Source organism: Phyllostomus discolor, chromosome 11 (genome assembly GCF_004126475.2).
Source record: "Phyllostomus discolor isolate MPI-MPIP mPhyDis1 chromosome 11, mPhyDis1.pri.v3, whole genome shotgun sequence".
In the NCBI taxonomy this organism is placed as follows: Eukaryota; Metazoa; Chordata; class Mammalia; order Chiroptera; family Phyllostomidae; genus Phyllostomus; species Phyllostomus discolor.
In genome coordinates, this window is record NC_040913.2 from 1,929,515 (window position 1) to 1,953,878 (window position 24,364).

At 56.5% G+C, this 24,364-nt stretch overlaps 2 protein-coding genes across 9 annotated transcripts in view; one reads left to right on the top strand and one right to left on the bottom strand.

Moving 5' to 3' along the window:
* NBEA (neurobeachin) overlaps positions 1 to 24,364 on the bottom strand; it is a 449,525-nt gene that overhangs the window by 137,710 nt on the left and 287,451 nt on the right. For 6 of the 8 annotated variants that reach the window (XM_036011183.1, XM_028526291.2, XM_036011184.1 and 3 more), the window contains 2 exons: positions 23,850 to 23,993; positions 5,828 to 5,964 (listed from right to left, as the gene is read on the bottom strand). In XM_036011183.1, the coding sequence (XP_035867076.1) occupies positions 5,828 to 5,964; positions 23,850 to 23,993 (281 nt within the window). Of the gene's footprint in view, positions 1 to 5,827; positions 5,965 to 6,211; positions 6,372 to 6,564; positions 6,736 to 23,849; positions 23,994 to 24,364 lie in introns of those variants that run through there. The other 2 variants (XM_036011188.1, XM_036011187.1) reach the window with 2 other exon arrangements.
* MAB21L1 (mab-21 like 1) lies at positions 2,048 to 3,392 on the top strand. The gene has a single exon (XM_028526292.2). The coding sequence runs from the start codon at positions 2,192 to 2,194 to the stop codon at positions 3,269 to 3,271; it is 1,080 nt and encodes a 359-aa protein (XP_028382093.1). The 5' UTR covers positions 2,048 to 2,191; the 3' UTR covers positions 3,272 to 3,392.

Consider the following 24,364-nt stretch of genomic DNA (forward strand, 5'->3'; position numbering starts at 1 on the left):
CTTCAGCTCAGAGGCCGCCGGCCTTCCGCTCGGATTAGCTCCCTCTCCCAACTGCCAGAAGGTAGCGGTGCGTTCACCCGAGACGCAGGCCCAGCAGCCGGGAGGGGCTGCCGGGGTGTGCCCAGTCCTGCCCCCGAGGGGCGGGCGGTTCTCCAGGAGCCGGGCTGACCCGTGCCCCCAGCCCCCAGTCTAACGCACTGTTTGAAGCCAGGCCACACCGTCACTCTCCGATGCGGAGAGTCAAGAGCGGGTGGCTCTGTGACGCCGCGCAGTGCGCCGCCACTCCCCCGTGGGAAGCTGGGCAAACCGGGGGGCCCTGAGCAAGACCTCGCTGGGAGGGGCTGGGAGAGGAAAGCGCCCACAGCCCTGCCCCCAGGGGTCGGAGGGCTGGGCTGGAACACCCTCGCCGGGCAGAGGCCCCGTCCACAGGGGAGGCAGGCGGTTCAAGACCTGCCCGGCCCGCACTGAGCAGCAGGGCACAGTCCCCAGGGGCAGGTCACCCCTTTCCTGCACGGGAGGGCACGGCCGGCGCCCTCCACGAGGTTCTACGCAAGTCAGTGTCCCCTCCTGTTTTCAGGCCCCATGTTCAGAAACGTTGATTTCTTTCTAATTCCCCCCCCAAGTGCTGTTTAGTTAAAAAAAGCCTGAATGGCTGCAAATTAATTTTCTTTCGCAATCTTAACCGTTGTCCCTGAATCGGGTCACACAGAGGCACATAAAAGGGCAGGCCCGCCGCCAGGCACCGCTGAGGGCCCGGGAGCGAGGAGCCGCCGCTGCCGCCCGGAGCCCGCGTCTGGGAACAAGCCGGGACCGAGGCTGCCGGTCTGCGGGGCGGCCTCTGCCAGCAGGTCCCACGTCCGCGGTCCTCCCTGGACTTCCCTCCGACACACAGCTCGCTGGGATCGCACGTTATTAAAGCCTCCCCATCGCGGAGATCACTGATTTTTCAGATGTTCCTGCGAGTGCACACAGAACTCGGTGTCCCACGTGGGAAGGCGGCGCGCCTGCCGCAGCACAAAGGGGGCTGCGGGTGGGGGAGGGGCTTCCCAAACACTCTCTTAAACACCCTAACTTAAACTGGGGCAGACAACGTCTAACACACTTAGCAATAATTTTCAGATTCCTTTCAACACTGCCGATGAGGAACAAACAGACTTAAAACACTGCCTGACACTTTTTGAAAAGTCACCCTCGCACACAGGAACCTCCAGAAAGCCGCCTTGCACGTGCAGCGAGCCAGCCCCCGACCTGCCCTGTGCAGGGCGCGGAGGAGCGACAGACCTTCCTGGCCCTCCTCCCCGCGCAAGAGAGCGACTTCCCTTTCAGAAAGCCCCACCCAGTCCCCCAACTGGCGGCTGCCCACTCCCGTGTACACCTGCACTCGCAGCTCGGCGGTGGAGCAGCAAGCTGGGTTTTCAGGGCGAAGAGAGCCCCTTTGCCAAGTCTCTTCGGAACGTCAATATGCTTCAAGTACGACCCGAGCTGAGAGATCCCTCCTGATTTCCAAAACCGTCTAGGTGGCCTGCGTGGGCTCCTGCCGGCAGCAGCCTCCTACCTCGGTTCGTGCCTCGCTCCTGGAGGGGGATTAATTAGCCGGGCTGGAGCTGAAGGAGGCTGTCGTGACGAGCCCAGTGGCGATTGGCCGCCAGCCTGCCTGGCCCTGCCTTTATAATTTCCACACGAGTGCATCTGGGCTCCGAGACAACCCGACAGCAGCTCCTCCTGACACATCCCCATGCACACGCACCCGGCACACACTCGGCGCCGCTCTCCTCCGCCCGAGCCCCGTCCCGCAAGCACGATGACTCCCGGACAGCGTAAATGAACGGGAGGGCCGCGTGCTGGGGCTCCTGGAAAAGCTCTGCTGGGTGTCAGCGCAACTTTTGTTTTTATAGCCGAGAGGGGGATCTCTCCACGCCTCCCTCTCCCACCAGGATTCTCTTCGGGGAGGAAGAGGAGAGGCAGAGAAAGGGCGGGCAGAGCGGCGTTCCGCTTTAAGAGCGGCCGGGAGCCCAGAGGCGGGGAGGGGACCGCGGCCGCCCGGACCCCCGCGGCGGCGCGCCGGGACTGCTCCGGAGACGCTGCGGGCGCCGGCTGTTTCTGCACGAAGTTGGCTCCCGCTCCAGCAGCCGCGTTGGATCCCACGGCCTACTGTGAGACTCCGGTGTACAACCCGGATCTCTGCCCCAACATGATCGCGGCCCAGGCCAAGCTGGTGTACCACCTGAACAAGTACTACAACGAGAAGTGCCAAGCCAGGAAGGCCGCCATCGCCAAGACCATCCGCGAGGTCTGCAAAGTCGTGTCGGACGTGCTCAAGGAGGTGGAGGTGCAGGAGCCCCGCTTCATTAGCTCCCTCAACGAGATGGACAACCGCTACGAGGGCCTGGAGGTTGTCTCGCCCACCGAGTTCGAGGTGGTGCTCTACCTGAACCAGATGGGGGTGTTCAACTTCGTGGACGACGGCTCGCTGCCCGGCTGCGCCGTGCTGAAGCTGAGCGACGGGCGCAAGAGGAGCATGTCTCTGTGGGTGGAATTCATCACCGCCTCGGGCTACCTCTCCGCGCGCAAGATCCGCTCCCGGTTCCAGACGCTGGTGGCTCAGGCGGTGGACAAGTGCAGCTACAGGGATGTGGTGAAGATGGTGGCGGACACCAGCGAAGTGAAACTGCGGATCCGGGATCGGTACGTGGTGCAGATCACGCCGGCGTTCAAGTGCACGGGGATCTGGCCGCGCAGCGCGGCCCACTGGCCGCTTCCCCACATCCCCTGGCCGGGACCCAACCGGGTGGCGGAGGTCAAAGCGGAGGGGTTCAACCTCCTGTCCAAGGAGTGCCACTCCCTGGCCGGCAAGCAGAGCTCGGCCGAGAGCGACGCCTGGGTGTTGCAGTTTGCCGAGGCCGAGAACCGCCTGCAGATGGGCGGCTGCCGCAAGAAATGCCTCTCCATCCTCAAGACGCTGCGGGACCGCCACCTGGAGCTGCCGGGCCAGCCCCTCAACAACTACCACATGAAGACGCTGGTCTCCTACGAGTGCGAGAAGCACCCCCGCGAGTCGGACTGGGACGAGTCCTGCCTGGGCGACCGGCTCAACGGCATCCTGCTGCAGCTCATCTCCTGCCTGCAGTGCCGGCGCTGCCCCCACTACTTCCTGCCCAACCTCGACCTGTTCCAGGGCAAGCCGCACTCGGCGCTGGAGAACGCCGCCAAGCAGACGTGGCGGCTGGCCAGGGAGATCCTCACCAACCCCAAGAGTCTGGAGAAGCTTTAGAGGGCAGCGCGGCCGGCGGCCGGGCCGCGGGGACTCTGCCGGGAGTCCGCGTCGCGCGGGTGCTCCCGCTCCATCCCCTCCACTGCCCCGCTGGACAGCACGGACCGTCTCCTCCTTCAGAAGGAGGCGCGGCCCGGGGTCCAGGCCGCCCCTCAGCGGGGAGAGAAGCCAGTGGCGGAAGCAGATGAAGGAGAACCCCAGCCCCCCAGTGTTCGGGACTCCCTCACGGGAGATGACCTAGCTCCCGGAAAAGCGCACCGCGACCCCTGGAAGAGCAGCCCGTCCCGAGGCGAGACTGCAGGCAAGGCTGCCCGGCCCGCAGCGGATGCAGCGCCCGGCGGCTCAGGCGCGCCCGTGCGCGAGCAGACGCGCTGGGTCTGCCCTCGGAAGGAGAGGGTGCTGTGTATTTCGATGTGTAACAGATATTGTGCTCTCACCTTGTCTTTGAAGTGTGGATGTTGGTGTTTTGTGATTTGGTGAACAGAAGTTAAATGGCCACTTCGGATACTTCCAGACGTTTTCCGCTAACAAAGATACCATTTAAAGGTAGATTTCCTCTTGGTACTTTTATCTGTCTTTGAAAGTGTCTGAACTTTAAAAAGTTTACATTTTGTTTCAAATATATTGCTTGTTCTATTTCTAACATTCCATAAGTATACTTGAAATGTTATTTAAATATATTCAAAGAAATTTGAATTCAGCGTACATAATAACGCTTGAATATCTGAATTATATATTTGAAAAATGCACTTGAAATACACTGGATAATTACTTTTGTGATTTAGATTTTAATTTGTTGCTGGTTTTTATTTAATTAGAAGCTAATAAAGAGATAAAATAAAAGTTGTTGTGTCTCATTCTAAATTGTTTTTCTATGAAGACATGTAATGCTTCACTTTGAAAACCAAACCGCTTGAATATTTTAAACATCTTGAGGCTTATGTTAATAAAACCGTTAACAATGAGACTCACAATGCTTTTGTGGAGCTACCCAGGACAAGGATCAACTCTCAGTTTCTACCTTACTTGTAGGAAAGACCATTTCTTTCCATCACAGACACAATTTAAATCTACCCAGGAGAGCATGCTCTTCTGGGGTTAGTACTTCTGTAGCATCATCTTTGATGATATAAAGAAAAAAAATGTCAGGACAGTCAACACTGCTGAGTCAAAAACCAGACTAACTCACAGAAAATGAACTTAACAAAGTCATATGCAAATTCTGAAATCTGTGCATGAAAACCAACTATGCAATAAACTGAAGATGATCTCTGACCAGTTTGAAGTCAGACCTTATTTTAAGCATTGTTTAAATAGCTGAATAAATTAATCAGAAGTCCAGAATTCCTTTTCATTTCACAGGGCGAGCTGATGGTAAAATCAGAAAGACAAACTTTAAATTATTTGGAGCCAAATACACCATGTGCACACTCGTCTGTAAAACTCAGCTCTTCTGGAGCCGGAAGGAAAAGGAAACCTGCAACAGCCCTCAGAGCATTCTCCGTCAACAAGTGCCAGAAGGGCTACTCTCTTAGGGCCTCCAGACAGTTAGTTCATTCAGGTGGGTGTAAATTTTAGAATTTCAACTGCTATTCTACAAATAGCATTTTATGAGGCTTTATTTATAAATAAAATGAATTATAAAGAATAAAGTTCTGGATCTATCGGAGCATCTGTCTTTAACTATTTTAGAATAATTGTCTCTGAAAACTGCTTTAAAGGGAGATCCTTTTAAATTGATTCTTGACTATCTAGCATGACACTTCTGTTCTTGAGTTTTTAACCTCAGGAAGAAAGTTTACAGATTGCACAGTCACATAAAAGTTAAAGCAACAGTAACACTAATTGCAAAAGAGGGGCGGTTCAAAGTGTCCCAAATACTCGGGTTTGAAACCTACACAAGATTTAATGAACAAATAAATGTTTATGCACTCCAAATCCTCCAAATATTTTTTTCTGGCCTCACGCCCACAGAACAGTACCAGCTCGAAGCATCTGAGCGCGAGTACACACACATTTTAAGCCAAAGCTTCCCCGAGAATCAGCCTCCCTTCCTCTGAAATGCACATGGAACGCCCATTCTCATTTCAGAAGATGAAAAATGGATGTAACAATGGAAATGAGTTTATATCTACACGGTACCCCCTGCCTGCAGCCTCCTTATAACCTTTCCGCGGAAAACAATTCACACTGCAATTTACACTTTTGGAAACTAAAAGCGATCTCAGTGAGACATTTCCCAAGACCCTTCCTGGCCTTCTCCGAGAGCCCGAGGTTCTGTGCCCCAGGGAGTTGGGAGCAGTCGGCTCAACTACAAAATCGGCCCAAACGCACACAAAGCCACGCAGACAGGCTGTTCAAATGGGCCTGCTCTGGAGGTAGAGGATTTAAAACCCCACAACTGAAAGCGTGTGCTATTTCTTCCTTGATTTTACTTTCCGTGAGAAAAGACGGCGCTCTGCTCCCCTCCCCCACTGCCATTTAAAGCCCAGCAAAACCGAAAACCACTTCCGGCCACAAAGCCCCCCGCGCGGTGTCCGCACCGAGCGCACTCACTTTCGTGTCGATCTTCTTGAAGGCGGGGTCGTCCTCGTCCACCTCGAAGTAGATCTCGGCTGTGGTGATGGAGAGGGTGCCCTTGGCCACCACCACGGGAGCGATGAGCTGGGCGGGCGTGCTGAGAACCACGGGGCCTGGAAGACAAGGGCGCCAGGGTCAGGCTGGGCCGGGCCCTCCCGGGCCTCCTCCCAGGCCTCCTCCCAGCGGGGGACCACGGGTTTTCGGTCTGGAAGATGCATTTTCAGAAATGGTGCCTGTATTAGACAGAAACTTCCTTTCATCTGCCGTAAGGTCTGCTTGGCGTGCACACAGTAGCTTACCGGGAGACTAGAGAGAAACATTCTCTGAAAACCAAAGAGGTCAGGGGACCGGATAATTGACCCTTAGCAAGCGGGACTGCGACTGCTCCCAGAAATCCTACGCGGTCGGTGAGGCTCGTCATCAGCCGACTTGGAATGCAGAGCGCACTCCGGAAGGCCCGATTCCGCGAGGAGCCCCCGGCTCTGCGAGAGCCCCGGTGGCCGGCCCCGCCCGTAGGAACCGGCTATCCTCGAGCCGCTCGGGCCGCAGCAGGTTCCCCGAGGTCTGGGCGGGAGGCCATGAGGCAGCGGGACCAGGTGGAGAGAGAGAAATTCCGCAGGGAGGTTATTCTTACGGCGCGCACACGGACATTAATTGCATTTCTTATACAAAAAAAAAAAAGTGTGGGGGGTCGTAGCAGTGATTTTTCTCACCGAGAATCAGTCAAAAAGTGATGAAATTGTAAGACACGTGGACAAAACGATTTTCAGGAAAGGGTCCGGCAAGGTCTATTTCTCAACTCTCGAAACTACAGGGGCTGAGCTGCGGTCAAGAGATGTTTGCACACTGTGCTTCCGAAGGCGCTGACTTCGAGTCCCCAGCACCTGAGTTGGAGTTGAAAATTACGCCTCTCACGTATTTGAATATTAATTTAAAGAGGGCCTCTGAGCTCCTCCTTTAATAAAGATGACCAAAGGGGAGGCATTCCTCGCTGTCCTGGATTTCAAAAACCACAGACGAGGAAATCAGAAATAACGTGCGTTCTTCCGCAGCCGGGACGCACGACTGTACCCTCCACCGTCCCCATCACAAGCATTTAGTCAAAGGAGCCGCAGCGACCGCAGAGAGTCGATGAAAAGGAGGGTCCCGGCGGGCGCTCGGGCCGGGCCCTCCGTGGCGGCTCCGCGCGGAGAGCGGCTAGCACGGCCAGGGCCACTCGGGCGGCGGGACGCAGGCCCGGGAGGGACCGCGCTCCCGGGGACCAGCACACGCGGAAATCGCCGCCGTCCACACAGAACCAGCCGCGGGAGGCACCGGGCGGGCTCGGCCGGCTTCCCTCGCCCTCAGCGGGGTGGCTGTGAAACCCAGTGTCGGTGCCGGTCTGCACCCCCGGGCGTGACCGCCGGCCAGGCGAGCGCTCAGCTTTCCCTTCGCTCACTTTACGGCTTTCGCCCCCGCGCGGAGCCCGCCCGAGGCCCGGCTGGGGGCTCGGCGGGCGGCTTCCGCCGCGGAGCCGGTGGAGTTGGGGACCCCTCCGCTCCACCAGGTTTTTCTTTCCGAAGGGCGAGGCGGTCGATCTGAAGCGCCACTTTAAAGGCTCATCAATCTTAATCTAGGTCGCTCAAGTAATTATGCCCGAATCTCTTGTACGATTACAAGTGGATTTGGGTTTCTATTCCCCAGGCCCTCCTTTGTGTTTATTGGAGGGTCTGCGCGCGCGCTCGGCGGCGCCCCTGCCCCCGCGCCCCGCTCGCGGGCCCCCAACGCCCGGCTGCCTCCAGCCGCTCCCTTAACCCTTCAGCCGCCGGGACGCCTCTGGACGCCAGGCTTCCTGGTTCCCCGCTGGAGAAACCCAGGGGCTTTGGTCCGGGCTGGGGCGGGGTGAGAAGGAAGGGGACGTGACCCACACCCGAGACCAAGTGTCTTCTTCTTCGCGGGGCCTTGCTAAAGAAAGAAACTTGCGGAAGTCCCCATTCAGAACCCAGAAGGCTAGTTGAGCCTTGGGTTAATAGAGGTTTCTGGCATTGGAGCCGAAGGCTGGTCAAAAACATTACAAATGGCGAACTGCATCTTTCTCTCAAAAAGGAATTCAACATGTCCAAACAATTAAATTGGAAAAAATAAAAAAAAATCGCGAAGCACATTATGAAAACCATACACGCTGGTTTACTGAAATGTATTAGAATTTCGAGTAGGATTCTGCAACTTCTAACAGGGAGCACATTTCCTCCCCGTCTCTCCGCGTCTCCGGAAGGACGCTGCGCTCCTTTCGGTTTCTCGGCCTTGCTCTCGCTCTGCCGAGCCGGCGGTTCCCGGAGGCCCACGAAGGGGCCTCGCCGGGCCCGCTCTCAGAAAGGCACCTCACAAAGTACGCAGCTTCAGCAGCGCGTCATTTCTTCCCGTGCGCGCTGGACGTCTCCAGTTACAACCCCCAGTCCCCCACGCAGCCTGCGGAAGGAGGGAGCGCGGCGGGGTCTCCGCCGTGCCCTTCGGGAGGCCGGGCGGCCGCAGAGCGAAAACAGTCCGCCCGCCGGAGCGCGAGAGACGGGGGGTGTGCTTTAACCCTTCCCGACTTTGGGGACCTGGCGTTACAGTGTCTACAGGAGGGGGGGGGGCACAATCCCAGACCAGCAGGACTCCCATCCGCGTACTCGAAAGCCTCGTTTCTTTTCCAAATGAAAGTAGTTGGAAAAGGGCAGCGTCTCAGGAGGCCAGGGCACTGGTGGTCCCGCAGGCTCCGCCCCAGGGGAGAGCAGGTGGGGACTGAACCTCCTAACTTTGCTCAGTGGGGTGGGGGCTGGGTGCGGACGCACACCCGCCCCCGCCGCCCCCAGAGCACCACAGGGCTGAGGGAGGCCGGCCTCAGCGGGCCTGTGAGTGCAGCCACGAGGCCCAGAGCGTGATGACACCAGTGCACGGGACGAAGCCCCTCCCGGTCCCCAGGCCTCCACAGCCTCCCCTGCCCTGGCCTAGAGCGGCGGTCAAACAAAGGATGGACGCCGTTCACAGGTTAGAACCGGGAATACCATGTTTAAGAAATACTGACCCATGACTGTCTTTGACAGAAGAACAGGGACATTACTTGCTATGAATTCAAATGCTAATTTAAAACCTGAACTAGAACAAAGGTCGGTTCCCAGGCATAACAAAAAGAACCTCTGAAAGAATAACTTCTTTTTAGAGCCACAGGACCTTTAATCAGCCGAGATGGTAAGCCTAGGGTAGAAAAAACACATGTTTCATATTTGAAAGGGGGCTATTTATCAAATATATTTTAAAAGTAAATTGTTAATAACACACTCACAGGTTTCGATGGCTTTACTGAAAACACAGCCCTAAGCCCAGAAACCCCGAGACGCCGATTTTGCAGCAGAACCCGAGCCTGGGCTCACACCGCCCTTCCACACGCAGCCCTTGCACACGCAGCCCTTGCACACCCAGCCACGCGCTCCTGCTCCCGACGCGGGACTTGGAGGTGCCCATGCCCTCGTGCCACAGGCTGCCAGCAGCGCCGGGGGCCGACGGAGCTGGGTCTGCTGCCACTGCAGCGCGGAAGAGGGGGCAACAGGGCGACGCTGGCGGAGGGCGTTGGGGGCTTCCTGTGGGGTCTGGGCTGTGGCCAGGGCTCGGGGGAGGGTGCAGGAGGGAAGTGGGACGTGGCCATGGGCGGGCCGGACCACGAGGCTGGGGCCCCTCTCTGACTGGGTGTCTCCGCAAACCTCACCTGAAGGGAGCAAGGACGAGGCCCGGGCTCGAGCTGCCACTGGCAGGGAGTGGCAGTCCGTCCTGGCACTAGCCCGGGAGGGGCCCGTGGGTGTCTGGGTGGTTTTCGCTCCTGCTCAGACAAAGTGGCAGAGCTGGGTTTTGCCTCCCATCACCGTCGCGTGACCCCGTCTGCTGGCCACGTCCTGTGAGGTGAGGTCCCCCGGGGGCGGGGGGGAGCACGTGGCCTGGCTGGGAGTCTCGCCAGCCCCGAGGGCCAGGCCCCGCTGCACAGGTCAGGGGCTGCCTGCCTTTGTCTCAGCAACAGGAATTCTTCACTGGGGGTGGGATGGGATCCAAAGCATTCTGGCGATCAGAAGGCAATTTGTGGCAATTAGACTTTCAAAATTAGATTTACAAATTGCCATACAATGAACAAAAAAGAATGTACAGTATACGGGGACAAAGAGTGGAAGTTAATTAAAACTGGCATCGTTGTAAGTAGTTGGTGCCTTCAGACTGGCAAAAATACCGTACACGGGAAATGGCAGCGTGTTCTAGAATCGCCTGAATACTTTCTAAACTTAGTTGAATATTAATAAAAGTTTATTAGCTCTATGGATTCTGTCCGACCTCAATTACTCTGAAGCCACATGTTCAATTTGCTTTTGGAACATGTGAAATACTATTATTTTAGGGTATAAACATGGACTAATCTTTGTACAATTACTAAATTTAAAATTCTGACATTATTTAAAAGAAATGACAGTGGGAATCCTTTACTTTTAGAGCAAAAGAATATCATTCCAAAAAATGTTAAGGCAAAACTATACAAATTTTTACAATTATCTCTATAACGCAATACAACTTGTAGGGAAATGACTCTCGGCCCAAGCGACTGGCCACGCCTGACATGCGCATCACCGCCTCGGGCGCACCTGGCTTTCCCCGTGGACCTGGAAGAACACGCGCGGGAACCTGAGAGTGACTGAGAGCCAGCCGCTGCACGGGAGGGGCGGAGCTCCGCTGGGGACCCCCAGGGAGGCTCCACTGGGCGGAGGGGGGCCCGAGAGGGAGGCCGGGGCAGGGCGGGCCCCGGGGCTCCCTGCGCTCACAGGGCTTCCGGGAGGAGGCGAGCGCAGCGGCACAGTCTCCAGACGGCGGCGTCGCGTTCTTCTGTGCCGGCGCTGTCCGAATACACTAGAGCGACCGACGGTCCTCTGGGTTTGCAAAGCCTTTTCTCGCTCGAAATGGTTACAGGACGATCTTGTTTAAGTCTCAGAATTACCACCTGAGCAACTACCGTATCTTTCGAACTGTAAGAGGCACTGCCCCCAATGCGGGAGGAATGACGGTGGTTCACGCTGCTGCTGAGTTCTGCTTACATGTACACTGGTGAAGTGCTGTGTTATTTATGTTATTGAATATTTTACATTTTTTGCTTCAAAATTTTTTTTCCTGTTTTCCTCCTCTAAAACCTCGGTGTGTCTTGTCATCCTGAAAACACGGTAATAGGGATACATACCCCAAAAGTCATGAACTTAACCCTCTTCAGTATTATTCCCTCCATCCCTGACTCACACACACACACACACACACACACACCCCTGGAATGATTATAAACACCCTAGAAACCCAAATTTTACACTACACAACTCACTGTGCTTAAGAAATGGCTTCTGGTCCCCTTTGGTGACTTCCTTTTTGACAAGGACAATGGGGGTTGTCTTTGGGAGCTGGGGTTTGGACAGAGCAGGGGAGAGCAATGGGGGGGGTAGACAGAGACAGCTGTAACTGGACAATAAAAGATAGGAATTTTTTAAAACGTATTGACTTCAGAGGGAGAGCGTGTGAGGAACCCTGATTTGCTCTGCTTCCCGATGCGTCACGGCTGGTTCCTGCGTGCGCCCACCGTGGGACCAAGCTGCACCCTGGCTGTGGGGTCGGCGCTCCCTCCGACCGGGCTGCCCAGCGGGCCGTGCGCGACTCCTGAACAGCACCTGCCCTGGGACCGAGGTGAGCAGCAGGAGCCACCCCTCCCGGAGCGCACCGCTCCCACGGCCTGTTCCCGTGCGAGGGGAGCCGGGGGCTCGAGCGGCATGCCCCGCCTCTGCAGGCCCGGCAGGCCCGCCCGCGGGGGAGCTGGCCCCAGGACGGTGGGAGGCAGACACGGAGCGCGTGGCCTTCCGCCGGGGGCCACCGAAGGCGGCATTTTCACAGTCTCTGCCAGTCAGGGCGGGACGTCTTCTTCGCACTGACGTCTAAAACACCCTATTGAGTGCTTATAATAGGTAATTTTGAAAGGTACTGAGAGAGACAGTCTGGCAGGCTCTAACTTTAACCTACCGTTTATGATTTTCAATTGATTTGCAGAACAGACAAACCAACAAAAAGTAGCACGTGTTCCACAAAGACAATGCATTATTTTTGTCAAGGAAAAAGCTTACAAAGCATGTGCACTCTAAGTAAAATACCCCTGGAATTACTTTATAGAAGAAAAACATACTAAAAAAAAGGGGGTAGCTTTAATGTTCACTGTGGTCATTTGCCTTGCCTTTGGATTCCATAGGTGAGCCGGCCTGTCATCTGTGTTTCTCATTATGTCCCATGCCGCTCAACATACGGAATACATCCTTCACTTTCTGGAAGAGCACTGACTCTTTTACGGCACCAGGATATCGTTTAATGACGGAGAAGAGTCAATTCCTGCTAGACTCGATCAGTGCCTGAGCCCGCCGTGCTGCGGGGGGGCTGCGGGTCCGGGGACGGCGTCCTCGCGGCCCTCGGTGGGACGCGGGTCCTTCCTGGGCACGTCTCGGCCGCAGCCCTGCCGGCGCCTGAAGACAGAGGCGCCGCCCTCGCCTCGTGCCGTACCTGTCACATGGCGCGGGTCTGGGTTTACGGGACTGAGTATAAACTCCACACACACCTTTGCTCCACGGGCATGTCACAGGGAGGAGGTCACGTAAAATAGCAGAAGGCGTGCTTTACCTTTCTCTGAGGTTGATTTCAAACTGTTCTTTAAAATATGAACGACAGTGCACTTCAGAGAAAGCATAACTTGAAAACGCGCTGCAAGCCAATGACAGTGACAGTGTTACTGGTTCTTCTAGCTGGATCCCATGCCCACTGTCTCCTTTCAAATGATGTGACTCGGTAACTGCCACACTCGACCCAACACGCCAGCTGCTCCCTCTCCGTGAACTAGGCACTCGGACACAGTCAACCCCGCCGCGTTCTCGCAGTCCGCGGGGGACACCCACTGCTTCCAGCACTGAGGCAGGACGCAGTGACCTGTGAGGCCTGGGCGTCGCCCACACACACTGCTCTCCAGGGCACACGGGAGACACCCGGGGCGACTGGGGCGGGGGGACGAGGTTAGCTGAGCGCGGACACAGCGAGATAAGCACCGCTGCCGTCTCGACGGCAAGGACACAAGGCCCGGCCTCCAGCCTGGGGAGTGGGGCCCGGAGTCCGCGCACCCCCGTCAGGTCCGCTGCCCCCGACGGGGGAGGGGCAGTGGAACACCGCAGACACGCGCAGCCCGGAGACGGCGCCCAGCGTTCTGGGGTGGAGTGCCGCAGGGACGGGACCAGGTGGAGGTGCCCGGGGGGGGGGAGCTGTGAGCGGGCAGGATTTGAGCCATGGCCGTGAGGGCGCAGGGCGCGCTGAGCCCGGGACAGAGCCTGAACAGGAGGACGAGGAACGGCCGGGGACCGGCACAGACGGAGCAGTGAGACGGGCGGAAAACACTCGGCCCCCGGACGCCGGAGGGGGCAGGCCCCGCCGGCTCAGGTGCTGCAGTGGGAAGGGCAGTGCGCGGCCTTTCCGGGCCACGCGCCTCTCTGAGAAGACGGATCAGCCTGCGGCCCCTTCCTAGGGACACCCTAAGTGTCTGCCCGTCCCGACTGCGTGATCAACGCGGTGTTCATATTTTGGGGGAAAATGAAATTTTGTCATTTACCTCGATGCCTTCCTACGTCTAAGTATTTCTCTGCCTCTGTGTTTGTACATCCTCCCCAGTCTCAGAAAACGCGTCTCTCCTCCTGCTCGAGCCAGCCGCTCTGTCTGCCTGGGACTCGGCCCCCGGGGCCCCCGGCCTGGGGCCACTCCCCGGTCCCGTCCGTCCCCTTCTGGCTCAGCGGGTCCACAGCAGCTTCTGTCTCTCGCTTCCTCTCTCATCACAGGACCCTCGCCCTCCTATGAGAAGGTCAGCCGCTGTGTCAGGGCGTCCATCCATCCATGAACAGACAACCGGGCGACGTTTTAAACCCAGGACCCCCCACGTGCGCTGAAGCCCACTCTCCCTCGTCGACACAGCACACAGTCTGTGCTCCCAGGGAACGTGGGTCTGCAAAGCGCAGAAGCGCCGACCCCCGACTTCCCGGGCGCACCCTCTCTCTGGTCCCCCTTTGCGGGACCCTTGCGGGGCTCCCCTTTGGTCGCCTTCATTTCGGCCTCGTTCCACGGAGGAGCCGACCGTGGCCCACCAGGGCCCTCTTCATTTGCCTGCCTTTCCTGGGGCGACCCAGGGCCTTTCCTCCTGAACTCCAGGCCCGCGCGGCTCTGGCCTTCCCAAGCTGTGCTGCCCGTGGGGAGATGTCGGAGGCCCAGCGGACCAGTCTGCACCCCTCACGGTGTCTTCACCCCCTCCTTCAGCGCTCACTTGTTTCCCCACTTGCCCAACCCCTCGACTGGGTGGCCTGTAACCCCGTCCCCCCGGGTGTCCCTCTCACGGCCAGTGCAGGACACTCGCCCTGCCGCGGGCCTGGGCAACGGCAGCCTCCCCTCGAGGCGTGGCATCCTAAAACCGAGCTACAGTCACCTGAGTGATTTTTAAAAAATACATGGTCTTTTCCACTCTTTCCAACGACTCTTTATTTTTTAAATTGAATTTATTGGGGTGACATTGGTTAATAAAATTATGCAGGTTTTAGGCATTAGATTCTCATCTATTGTACTGTGCGCTCAACACCCCAAGTCAAGTCTCCTTCCGTCACCGTTCACCTCCTCCGACCCCTGGCGCCTCTGGAGATCTGTCTGTGTCCAGGAATCTGTCTCTGTTTCCTTCCCTTAACCCCTCTGGCCCTGTCACCCAGCCCTCAAACCCTCCCCTCTGACAGCGGCCAGTCCGCTCTCTGAACCCGTGCGTCTGTCTGCACTTCGTTTACTTTGTTCAGCAGACTCCACACACGAGTGAACTCACGTGGTGCCTGTCTTTCCCTACTGGCTTATTTTCCCTTGGCGCCGTAGCACCTTCCACCTTCATCCATGCTGTCTCCAAAGGTGAGATTTCCTTCTTCTTACACCCAAGTGGTATTCTGTTTGTGAATGTCCCACAGCTCTTTTCACCCACTCACTCACTGATGGACACTGGGGCTGCCTCCAAATCTTGAATGTTGTAAACAATGTTGTAGCAAACACAGGGGTGCACATGTTCTTTCAAATTACCGTTTTGGATTTCTTGGGATATATTTCCAGGAGTGGAATTGCTGGGTCAAAAGGCAGATCCATTTTTAATTCTTTGAGGTGTCTCCACGCTGCTCTCCACAGGGGCTGCACCCGTCTGCATTCCCTCCCACAGGGCACGAGGGTCCCCTCTTCTCCACGTCCTCGCCAGCACTCGTTTGCCGATTTATTGATGTTGCTGATGACAGCTGCTCTGACAGGTGTGAGCTGATAGCTCGTCGTGGCTTTAATTTGCATCTCTCCGATAATAAGTGACACTGAGCATCCTTTCATATGTCTATTGGCCATCTGTATGTCCTCCTCGGAGAAACGCCTATTCAGGGTTTTTGCCCATTTCTTAATTGGATTGTTTCTTCGGTGTTGAGTTTCATAAGTTTCTTGTAAGTTCTGGACATTAAGCCCTTACAGCTGTACTGGTGAGCATGTTCTCTCATCGAGTGGGCAGTCTTTTCGCTCTGCTGCTGGTTTCCTTTGCTGTGGTTGGGTGTGGGTAAAATGGGCCCTTGGGCGCCGTGTGGACTCCGGGAAGACCTAGAAGCGGCGTCCCACAAGCACACTCGAGGGCCTGCTTTAAGCTCCCATGCTTTCCTTCGTGCACCCAGGCCACCCCTCCCCCGCGACCCATCCTTCCTCTGGGCCCCACGGCCCCCTGGGAGGCAGGCGCTTCAGCCCCGTGTCTCTCCACTCCACACGCCCACTGCGGTGCACCTAATGCACGTGGTGTGCACATCTGTGTTGCCGGGACGACCACACGCGACCTGAGTCAAGCTGGGCTCTGACAGCAGAGAGCAAGGACCCAACAGGTGCTCCCAGCTCTTACACTTACTACGTGCAATCACTTTTTTCTCTATGGAACTATTGTGTTTTTATTTCACTTAAGAATAATGCTGGTAGCAACCCACATAGTTAATTTGTTGGGCTGCGACTTGGAGTTAAACAAAAAGGAACACCGACGGAAGAAAACGAAAGCACCTCTGTGTGGTCACGGTAAAGCCGCCCTGGCGTCTGCACTCGGCGTCCAGGCCTGCAGACGGGGCGATGCCCGGAGGCACGGAGCCGTGCCGCCGGCAGCCCTGTGTTCCCCCGACGGATGTAAATTAAGTCTCCCAGCTTCCAGGGCCCACCCACAGCCCCTGTCTAGGGCTCACCGACCCCATTTTCCCCGGGACTCCGGCCGCCAGCCAGGAGAGGCTCCTTCTCACGCCTGAGCTTAGACGCGGGATTTACTGTCTTAGGGAGCTGTGTGTGACACCCCGCTCCCAACATTCCTGGTTTGTACCCGAGTCGAAGCATACGCACTGCAACCGCACCTAGCTGTCTTATCTGTCAGTGACCGAAAGTCAGGGGGAACCTAACAGAGCTTTTGAATTAAAGACAATAAAGAACTGTGACCAGTCATCTTCTGATCAATAAAAACTGCCGAAACAGTCGACCTGGAAACAGGTATTTAACAGAGCACACAGACAGCAACCCCGGCCTGCCTTCCCACCTGCTGCCGGGGAAGCCCTGGACTCACACTCGCTGGGCCGACCACGCAGACCGGCGGAGCGGGTCCCACAGGGAGGACGACGCGTGCGCTGACCGCCATGTGCGCACTTGTCCCCGACGCAGGCTGTTTGCTGAGGCACCTTCTTCTGCAGGCGACTGCTCCGGCCCTGTAGCCCCGAGCCACGGAAACAAGGTAAGCAAGTGAACGTGTACCTTCCAAACTCGGGAAGACTTCTCTGTCCCGTGGTCCGGCACTTCTCCACGCCGTGCACGGAGAGTCAGGCCCGGCGCCCTGGTGTTTGCGTCAGTGCCCTGGCCCCTCAGGGAGGCCCCGGGCCAGGCGGCCAGGCGGGGCGGCTTTGTGGAGGAACGCCTCATCTCCCCCAGACTGGCTGCGCCGACGTCCCCAGTCTGGGGGCAGGACAAAGGATCGTTGTTGTGCCTTCGCTTCCTCCCCGTGTGACAAACGACAGGACCCGTCCATTGTCAGTATGTGATCAGTGTCCGCATTCACACACTTTTTACAAACCACGGCGCATGGGAGTTTGGTGCCCCCACACAGAAGAGATGTGGTCTCTCGGTAAGTTAACTGAGTGGCTTATTGCCCCTGCTTTTCACGTTGGTAGTAAGTATAACAATAAATCGGTAGAGGAAGAGCTTTGTGGGAAATTTTCCACATAGAGACAAAAGTGAAATATAAAAATAAATTTCGACTAGAACACTGTATTGGAAAGAACAGACCTCATCTTTGTGGTTTGTGAGACACAGCGAAACAAAGGCTGTCTTCTTTCTTAGACAAAGTAAGACTGTCATATATAACTTGAATCACGGCTGACGTCTAATAAACGTAGTTGAATGATGTTCTCCTTTTATATTTTAAATTTACAGAGTTTGGTCAGCAGGCTGCTCGTAGAGGCAAGAGCACTTTAAAGTGTGTTCCGTGGACTGCAGGATCCCTGGTTAAAGGAGTAATCCACTTTTGGAAATAGAGAGAAATGGACACAGTAAAATATTTGCAGACTCTGAAACAGCCTTGTACATATTATAAAAATAATGGACACAGGCTAAAAATACTAGATTACTCAAGGTGAAGCTTTTATTTACTTTTATAACTCAGACTGAATTAAAAAATTAAGTTAGAAATTTAAAAACTTTAGCTTTTTGAGGAATAGGCATGCGCTCAATGCTGTCTCTGAGAGCTCTGTGGATTCTGTGTTTGAAGCTGCACACGAACCCTTTGGGTATACTATTTATGACTGGCAAAGCAACTTCCTAATTCAAAGAGAGAGAAAAAAGAGTTATAAAGACTCATAAGGCTTTTTCAACATCAAATAGCTTTTATTAAACAACATTTTGATGAGTTAAGTGTGAGTGAGTCAGGGACATATGGATTAAATTTGCCTTGAAATACACATGGGTTTAAAAATTAAGGGGAAAATCCTGGGCAAAATGCGTTTTAGAGAATCCAGAATGTTTAAAAGACATCTTTCCCCAACTACAAATCTCAGGTGAATCCAATTCTCGTTAGGCTCTGTAGCCAGCACTAAGGGAGCGTAAACATGGAGCAGCCCTTTAAGCGCACCGCTGTGCAGGGGAAGCGCCGCCGTCAGCGGTGGCAGGCCGCCGCGCACGGAGCGGGGAGCGAGCAGGCGGGTGTGCTCCTGCCCAGGGGCCGGTGCTCATTCCCGTTCAAGCGGTGTGATGAAATCTTCCCCTGCGTTGGGCCCGCATTTTTTTAAACAGCAAATTTCTCTGAAACACTCTTAGCTTTTAGCATTCTGTGGTTCCTGCAATTTTATCATTTTTCTAGAACCTTGAGTGTTTCCTTTTTCTTGTATACTCTGTGTTCTGCTTCATCCTGCTTCTTTAGCTCAGCTTCCTGGTAACACTGAGTTTACCTAGTACAACTGTGCCCTGGGGACCCAGACACTCTGAGTGAGACCACGGGAAGGCCCGAGCCAGCTGCCTGGTCACACGCACTGTCTGCTGTCGTCCTCAGGGCAGAGGCACCCAGCACCGGGACCGCCAGCGGCACGGCACGGCGCACTGAGAGCGCGGGGGAGGTGGCTGGGCTCGCTCTCCGGGTGACTGTTCCCCCATTGGTCTCTGAGTTCCGGAGCCCACACCGTGAATGGGCGAGTGGGTGGGTCCGTGAGTGTGCTTGAGTGAGGTTCGGGAGGCAGGAATGGCCACTGTCAAAGGAACTCCAGGCAGCCTGACCGGGATGGTCAGGAAAGGGCGTCGTTCTGGGGGGCCCGAGGCAGAGGGAGAGAGAGGAAGGAGCGGTCGATGAGACCACCGACGGAAAACCCCGACTCTCCCATTCCAGCACTTCCTCCCCGTGCTGGCAGCCCCCCCCCCCCCAGCCGTCCTTTAAAAAGCACTAAGGTCCGCCAGTTACAGTGTTACAGGGAGTGTCTTTCCCACGTGGTGGGGGAACGAGTCTGCGAGGGAGTCGCAGCGGCACCCTGGCTTGGGGACGCCGGGTGGAGGGCCATAGTCGTGAGGGGGGGGGGGGCCAGGAAGAAGCAAAGCCCGCCCCACTGCCGGAGCCCTCCCCGCACGAGGCAGGTGACGGGCAGCCATTCACGTTTCAACTGGCGTGAGCCGACGACCTGGTGATTCAAGCTCTAGATAAGTTCGGATTCGTCTTCTGGTTTCGGAATACATTACTAGGCGATCACCGCGGCTCTCCAGTTTACTCTGCCTCCATGAACCTGGTCAGTGAAAACCTCCTAAGGGCACGTAACTGTGTTGGGAGGCGTCTCCATGGTTCAAGGGTAGGTCAGACAGGGTCGCCGCCCTTGAGGAACTTACAGTCGGAAGGGGGAGAGAACACACGCAGAAAAGCATCCACAGAGCTCTCAAGCGCCTTGAGAATGGTATCGTTACAATTCCTGGAACGGCTACAATAAAAAGCGAACCCGCACCGTGGAGGGTGGGAAGAACCGGGCCCTCGCACCCCGCCAGGCCGACGTGAACGACGCGGCCGCCTCGGCACACGGCCTGGCAGGGCACCAGGTAAGCGCACAGAGTCGCTGCTGGGCCCCGCCTAGCCCTGCACTTGACAAACGGAAGCACACGCTCACACAAAAGGCCGTACCGGAGCGTTCACGGCAGCGTCAACCGCCGTCACCGAGCGGTGCAAGCAGCCCGGACGCCCATCACGCGGTGACCGGAGAGGCACAGAGCGGGGTGCCCGCGTGAGTGGACACCCCGGCGCTGTCGCTGGGACGCACGCTGCAGTGTGGACGGACCGTGGGGACACCGTGCTGAGGAGAGCGGCCAGTCACAAAAGACTGTGCATTCCGCCTCCATGTGTGCGAAAGGCGCCGACAGGCCAGCCCACGGAGACACACGCACGGGAGTGGTCCTCCCGGGCCTCGGGATGGGGGGTGGGGATATCGAGGGGAGTGGCCGAAAAGTGTAAGGCTTCTTTCTGGGGCCGTGAAATGTTCTAAAAGTAGGGTGATTGCTGCATAACTGTGATTATACTAAAAATTACCGAGTTGTGCACTTTACGGGGTCAACTGTATGGTGTATGAATTATATCTCAATAAAGTTGTTACCAAAGAAACACTATGAGGTGAGAAGACAGGCCAGCGACTCCGGCAGAAAGTGCCTGAAACAGCTCTTCCGATCGAGCGGAGCCCAAGACACGGTGGGAGAAGAGTGACTGCAGAGCCGAGAAGTGTGAGAAACGTTTTACGCAGAAAAGGAAGTGTGGACCTTGACGCAGGCCTGTAAAAAGCCTTTTAAGTTATTTAACATGAAATAGATCTGTGGATGGTTGGCAATAACAGCTTACATATATAAACAAAAACATCTTCAAATAATTTACAGAACTGATTTAAGTTCTAATCAAATTAAAATAGATTTTAGATTAAAATCATGTGACATACACTGATTAAGTTCAATGTTTTGAGTAATAAGCATAGTAAGTAAAAATTTTAGTTAGTTAAGGAAACTTAGGTCCTAAATCACTTTGCTGAATTAGTATAAACTAAAAAAGCAGTTACAATAAACTAAGTTAGGTGTTACCAATATTACAATCACTTAATTGATTGTCACACTGTTACGATATGATGTTAGCCACTTGCAACGATACACAATCAGTCCAGCAATTCCTAACCACACGTTTAACTTGCCTGTTGAGATGAACAGCTTGGGAAGAAAGGGAACTAAAAGCGAAACAGAAAATTATATGACATTCACATCTTTAAAACACTGTGGAATATTAAATATTAATATTAAATATCTCCATTAAAATGAGAAAACCCCGAAGAAAATGGAGAAAACGTGAGAGGGCGGCTACTGAAGCGAAACCGTGCTACGACACACTACCAGCCCCTCCAGCTCACCGGCGGTGTTGGGGAAGCCGCACCCGCAGCTGACACGGATGGTCACGCACATTCACGGCGTCCCGAGTGCAGTGTCACACAGCCAGTGCGAAGGCGGGCAGACACTGAGGACCGTGGCTCTACCTCATTTTAGAAGGTTCTTGAGGCATAGACAGGTAGACATTTAAACACACTATTTGGTGTATTTTGGTCCAAGCCGTACACTTAACCTCTCCTGGCCTCCACAACCCGGCCCCCCACCCCCCTGCCCTCGGGACATCAACCTGATACCCGTGTCTGGTGAGAGAGGGGGGCCGCCGGGCTCCCGCAGGCATGCTGGCCCTTGTTCTTTCCCTTCTCCCCGCTATCGGAGTGGACTCTACGTTTTACACCAAAAAACCAGGGTCAATCTTAACTAAGCTGGTGGTCCCCCCACTTTCTGTCCTGACTGGCCCGGCCCGTCTCCTCTCCCGAAGGCCATGTGCAGCTGTCACCAGAAGGGGCCTCGCGCTGACCAGCAGGCCCAGACTCGCCACCGCTGTCGTGGAAACGGTGTGTTCACGCATGTCAAGTCTAAGGTCTGAAAACAACAGTTACCTCCCGGTTTGGGAAGGTGTATTTCCTATCTCAATAACACACAAGCCAAACCATTAAGTCCACGAGAAGACAAACCTGTAATTTCCATCCTGAGGATGGAAAACAGGCACTGGTTATTTTACCTGCGTACACCCAGACACCAAGTACCAGGCGACACGGTGTGTGGACCCCGCTCTAGGGTCTCCTGGCTGTTCGTCCGGACGTGCACCCCTGCGAGGGGCGCGGAGCCCCCTTCGCGCAGCTCAGCACCACCAGGCTGTCTGCAACACCGAGCCACAGGTAGGGACGCACCGCCAGACGCACCGCCATTCGGAGACGCGGGAAGGAACGGTCTGCGTGGGAGTCTGCCAGAGCCATGACGCAGGCAGCCACATACTTGCGTGTTCCGAACCCCCACGCACGGCGGACTCTTCAACCCTAGGAACACTGCTCTGGGACTCACCTCCACACGAGGCTTTTCCGCGGCGCCACGGGGTCCCCGCGTTCACAGAGCGGACGTGAGCACCGCGGCTCCGTCCCTGCAGGCCGCCCCCGTGACCCTCCCCTCCATCCTCGGACGCCCACCCCTCCCCGGTGCCGCCTTCCCAGTCCAGGGTCACCCCTGCAGACCGCTGTTTTACGAACCAACACCAGGACCAGGGAGGGGACCAGGGTTTTAGGGCGGTTTGTGAGGTTCCTCAGACAAGAAAGAGAGAGTGTGCGTGAGGGCCCGGTGCCACTGAGTGCACCCCACGCTGCTCGGAGACCAGGGGGCTGGGGCTGACAGAGGCACGAGGGGACTGGGCTGGTCAGGACTCGGTTTTTTAGGTAGTCCATTTCCAGCATACTTTCATTGCTCTCTAGTTGTGTTACCTGAACGTCATTTTGGGAATGTTGTTTATAAGCACAGGTTGACACTAGGAGTCACTCCAGCTACCGCTAAATGAGCGCCGTGAAGGAGTGCTCAGTCGTCACTGGATTCCGCCTCCAGGGTCACTGTGCAGGCCCCGCCACGAGACACTTCAGGGTGCCGGCCGAGCTTCCAGGAGCCGGTTCGCTGCCTGCAGTGGGGGCGAGGGACCAGGGGGTCCACACTGCCCCAGAACCGCCGCACACGCCCGTCTGCAGACGTGCGTGAAGAAAGGCAACCCGCGACCTAGAGAGGTCAGGAATCGTGCCTGTGAACTCTCTCTCGTCCGGCAGGGTCCGGGCTGAGACCGAGGACGGGGAACAGGCCTGCGGGCAGCAGGAGCGAAAGGACCGCGCCTGCCTTCGTTTCCCCGCGGCCTCAGACAACCAACGTCTGCGAGCTGGCAAAGCAAACCACGGAGCCACCGACACCAAAGCGCGAACGCTTCCTTAGGAATTCGAGGCGAGCATCTGTTCGTAGATTTAAGGTTACTTTTAAACAGAAAAAATAGTTTTCGTGATAAAGAAATGCTAATAACATGGGCTCATCCAGGAAACGGGAGGAGAATGACCTCACCAAGCATTCTCGAGAAGAGGGAGCGTTAAGGATGACCGATGACGTCATCGCCGGTGGAAGCGGACGCTGCCGAGTGGCGGAGACACTGCTGGGGGCTTTCGGGGAAGCCGGCCGGGCGGCGTCCGGCACGCTCCCGGGCACGGGCGCCGTTTCGGGGACAGAAGGGTGACTGCAAGTCCCCTCCTTGGTGGTGCGTGTCGGCCACCCAGCGCACTCACCGTACAGGCTGAAGTGCAGAAGTGAGGCGAGCCTCAGCCACTCTCCGAGCCTCCGAAGTAGGAGGATTTCACTTGAACTTGAGATCTAGGCTATGATTCCAGGAGTCCGAGAACCCTCTGAAATTGTGCACGACACTGTAGTGCACCTCCGTGAAGCAGCCCACTCTCAGGCAGTCGGTCTCACAAGCCTTAGGGGCCAGCTTTGCCAGACGCCCGCATCCTGCCCGGGGCCTGCAGACGCCCCTCCACCTTCCCCCTAGGCCTGCGCCTGCGGGGTGCTGAGGGGCGGGCGGGGGTGTCTGCGGGTGGTGGGGATGAGCTGCATGGGGACAGAGAAGACAGGCAGGGCGGGAGGAGGCACAGCCCGAAGTGGGGCCACAGGGGAGAAACGGCAAGTCCGAGGCCACCGGGCTGAGGGGCCTCCTCCCAGCTGCCCACAGCAGGGTCCCGTGTGCGTCCCTCGGCCTGGCATCCTGCCCCTCCCAGCGACGCAGGCGGCGGGGTGGGGCCGCCCTGCGCTGCACACACTCCTCCCGGATCACACGTAAAGTAGGCGCGGTTCACCCACTGCCAGGAAAGTGTGCACACGGCACTCGCGTCCCTCCCTCCAGCACTGGAAATGAGGGCGAGTGAACCAAAAGCGTTCCTACGGCGGAGCACGGTCCCACCCACCCCTCGCCAGGAGACCGCGTCACGTTCCGTGGCGGGCCCACACGCACCTGCCAGGTTGTCCACCTCCTTCTCCTGCAGCAGGCTCACGGCGTCGTCGTCCCCCTCCAGCATCAGCTCCGCCTCCGCGTTCTGGGTCACGATCGCCTGACTCCGGAACGCCTTCTTCGCCTTCACCACGTCGTCCTCGGGGCCTGGCGACAACCGAAACACAGCCAGTGAGGGCGCTGCGCCTGTCCTGCCCCCCCGCGAGGGTCGGCGCTCACGACAGCCCCCACACGGTTCTGGGCTGCGCGAGCGACAAGCCTGTCTGGAGGCCCAGGCCCGGCTGGTGGCGGAGGCAGGGCTCCGTAGCCCATGTCCCGGGACCGAAAAGTCTGCATCTCCCCAAAAACTCGGGTTGCTGACCGTGAAACTCCACGGTCTTACACAGTCACGCCTTTGCATGACTCAGAGGGCCAGCCGAACGGCTCGGTTTTGGAAGTGAGTGAGAGCAAACCAGGGAACACCTGGGGGGAGGGTTGTTCCTGGGGGGCTTCAGGAAGGGGGGAGGAACAAGGCAGAC

What these genes read in the sequence shown, in the direction of transcription:
- MAB21L1 (XM_028526292.2), top strand. Translation starts at nt 2,192, where the DNA reads ATGATCGCGGCCCAGGCCAAGCTGGTGTACCACCTGAACAAGTACTAC.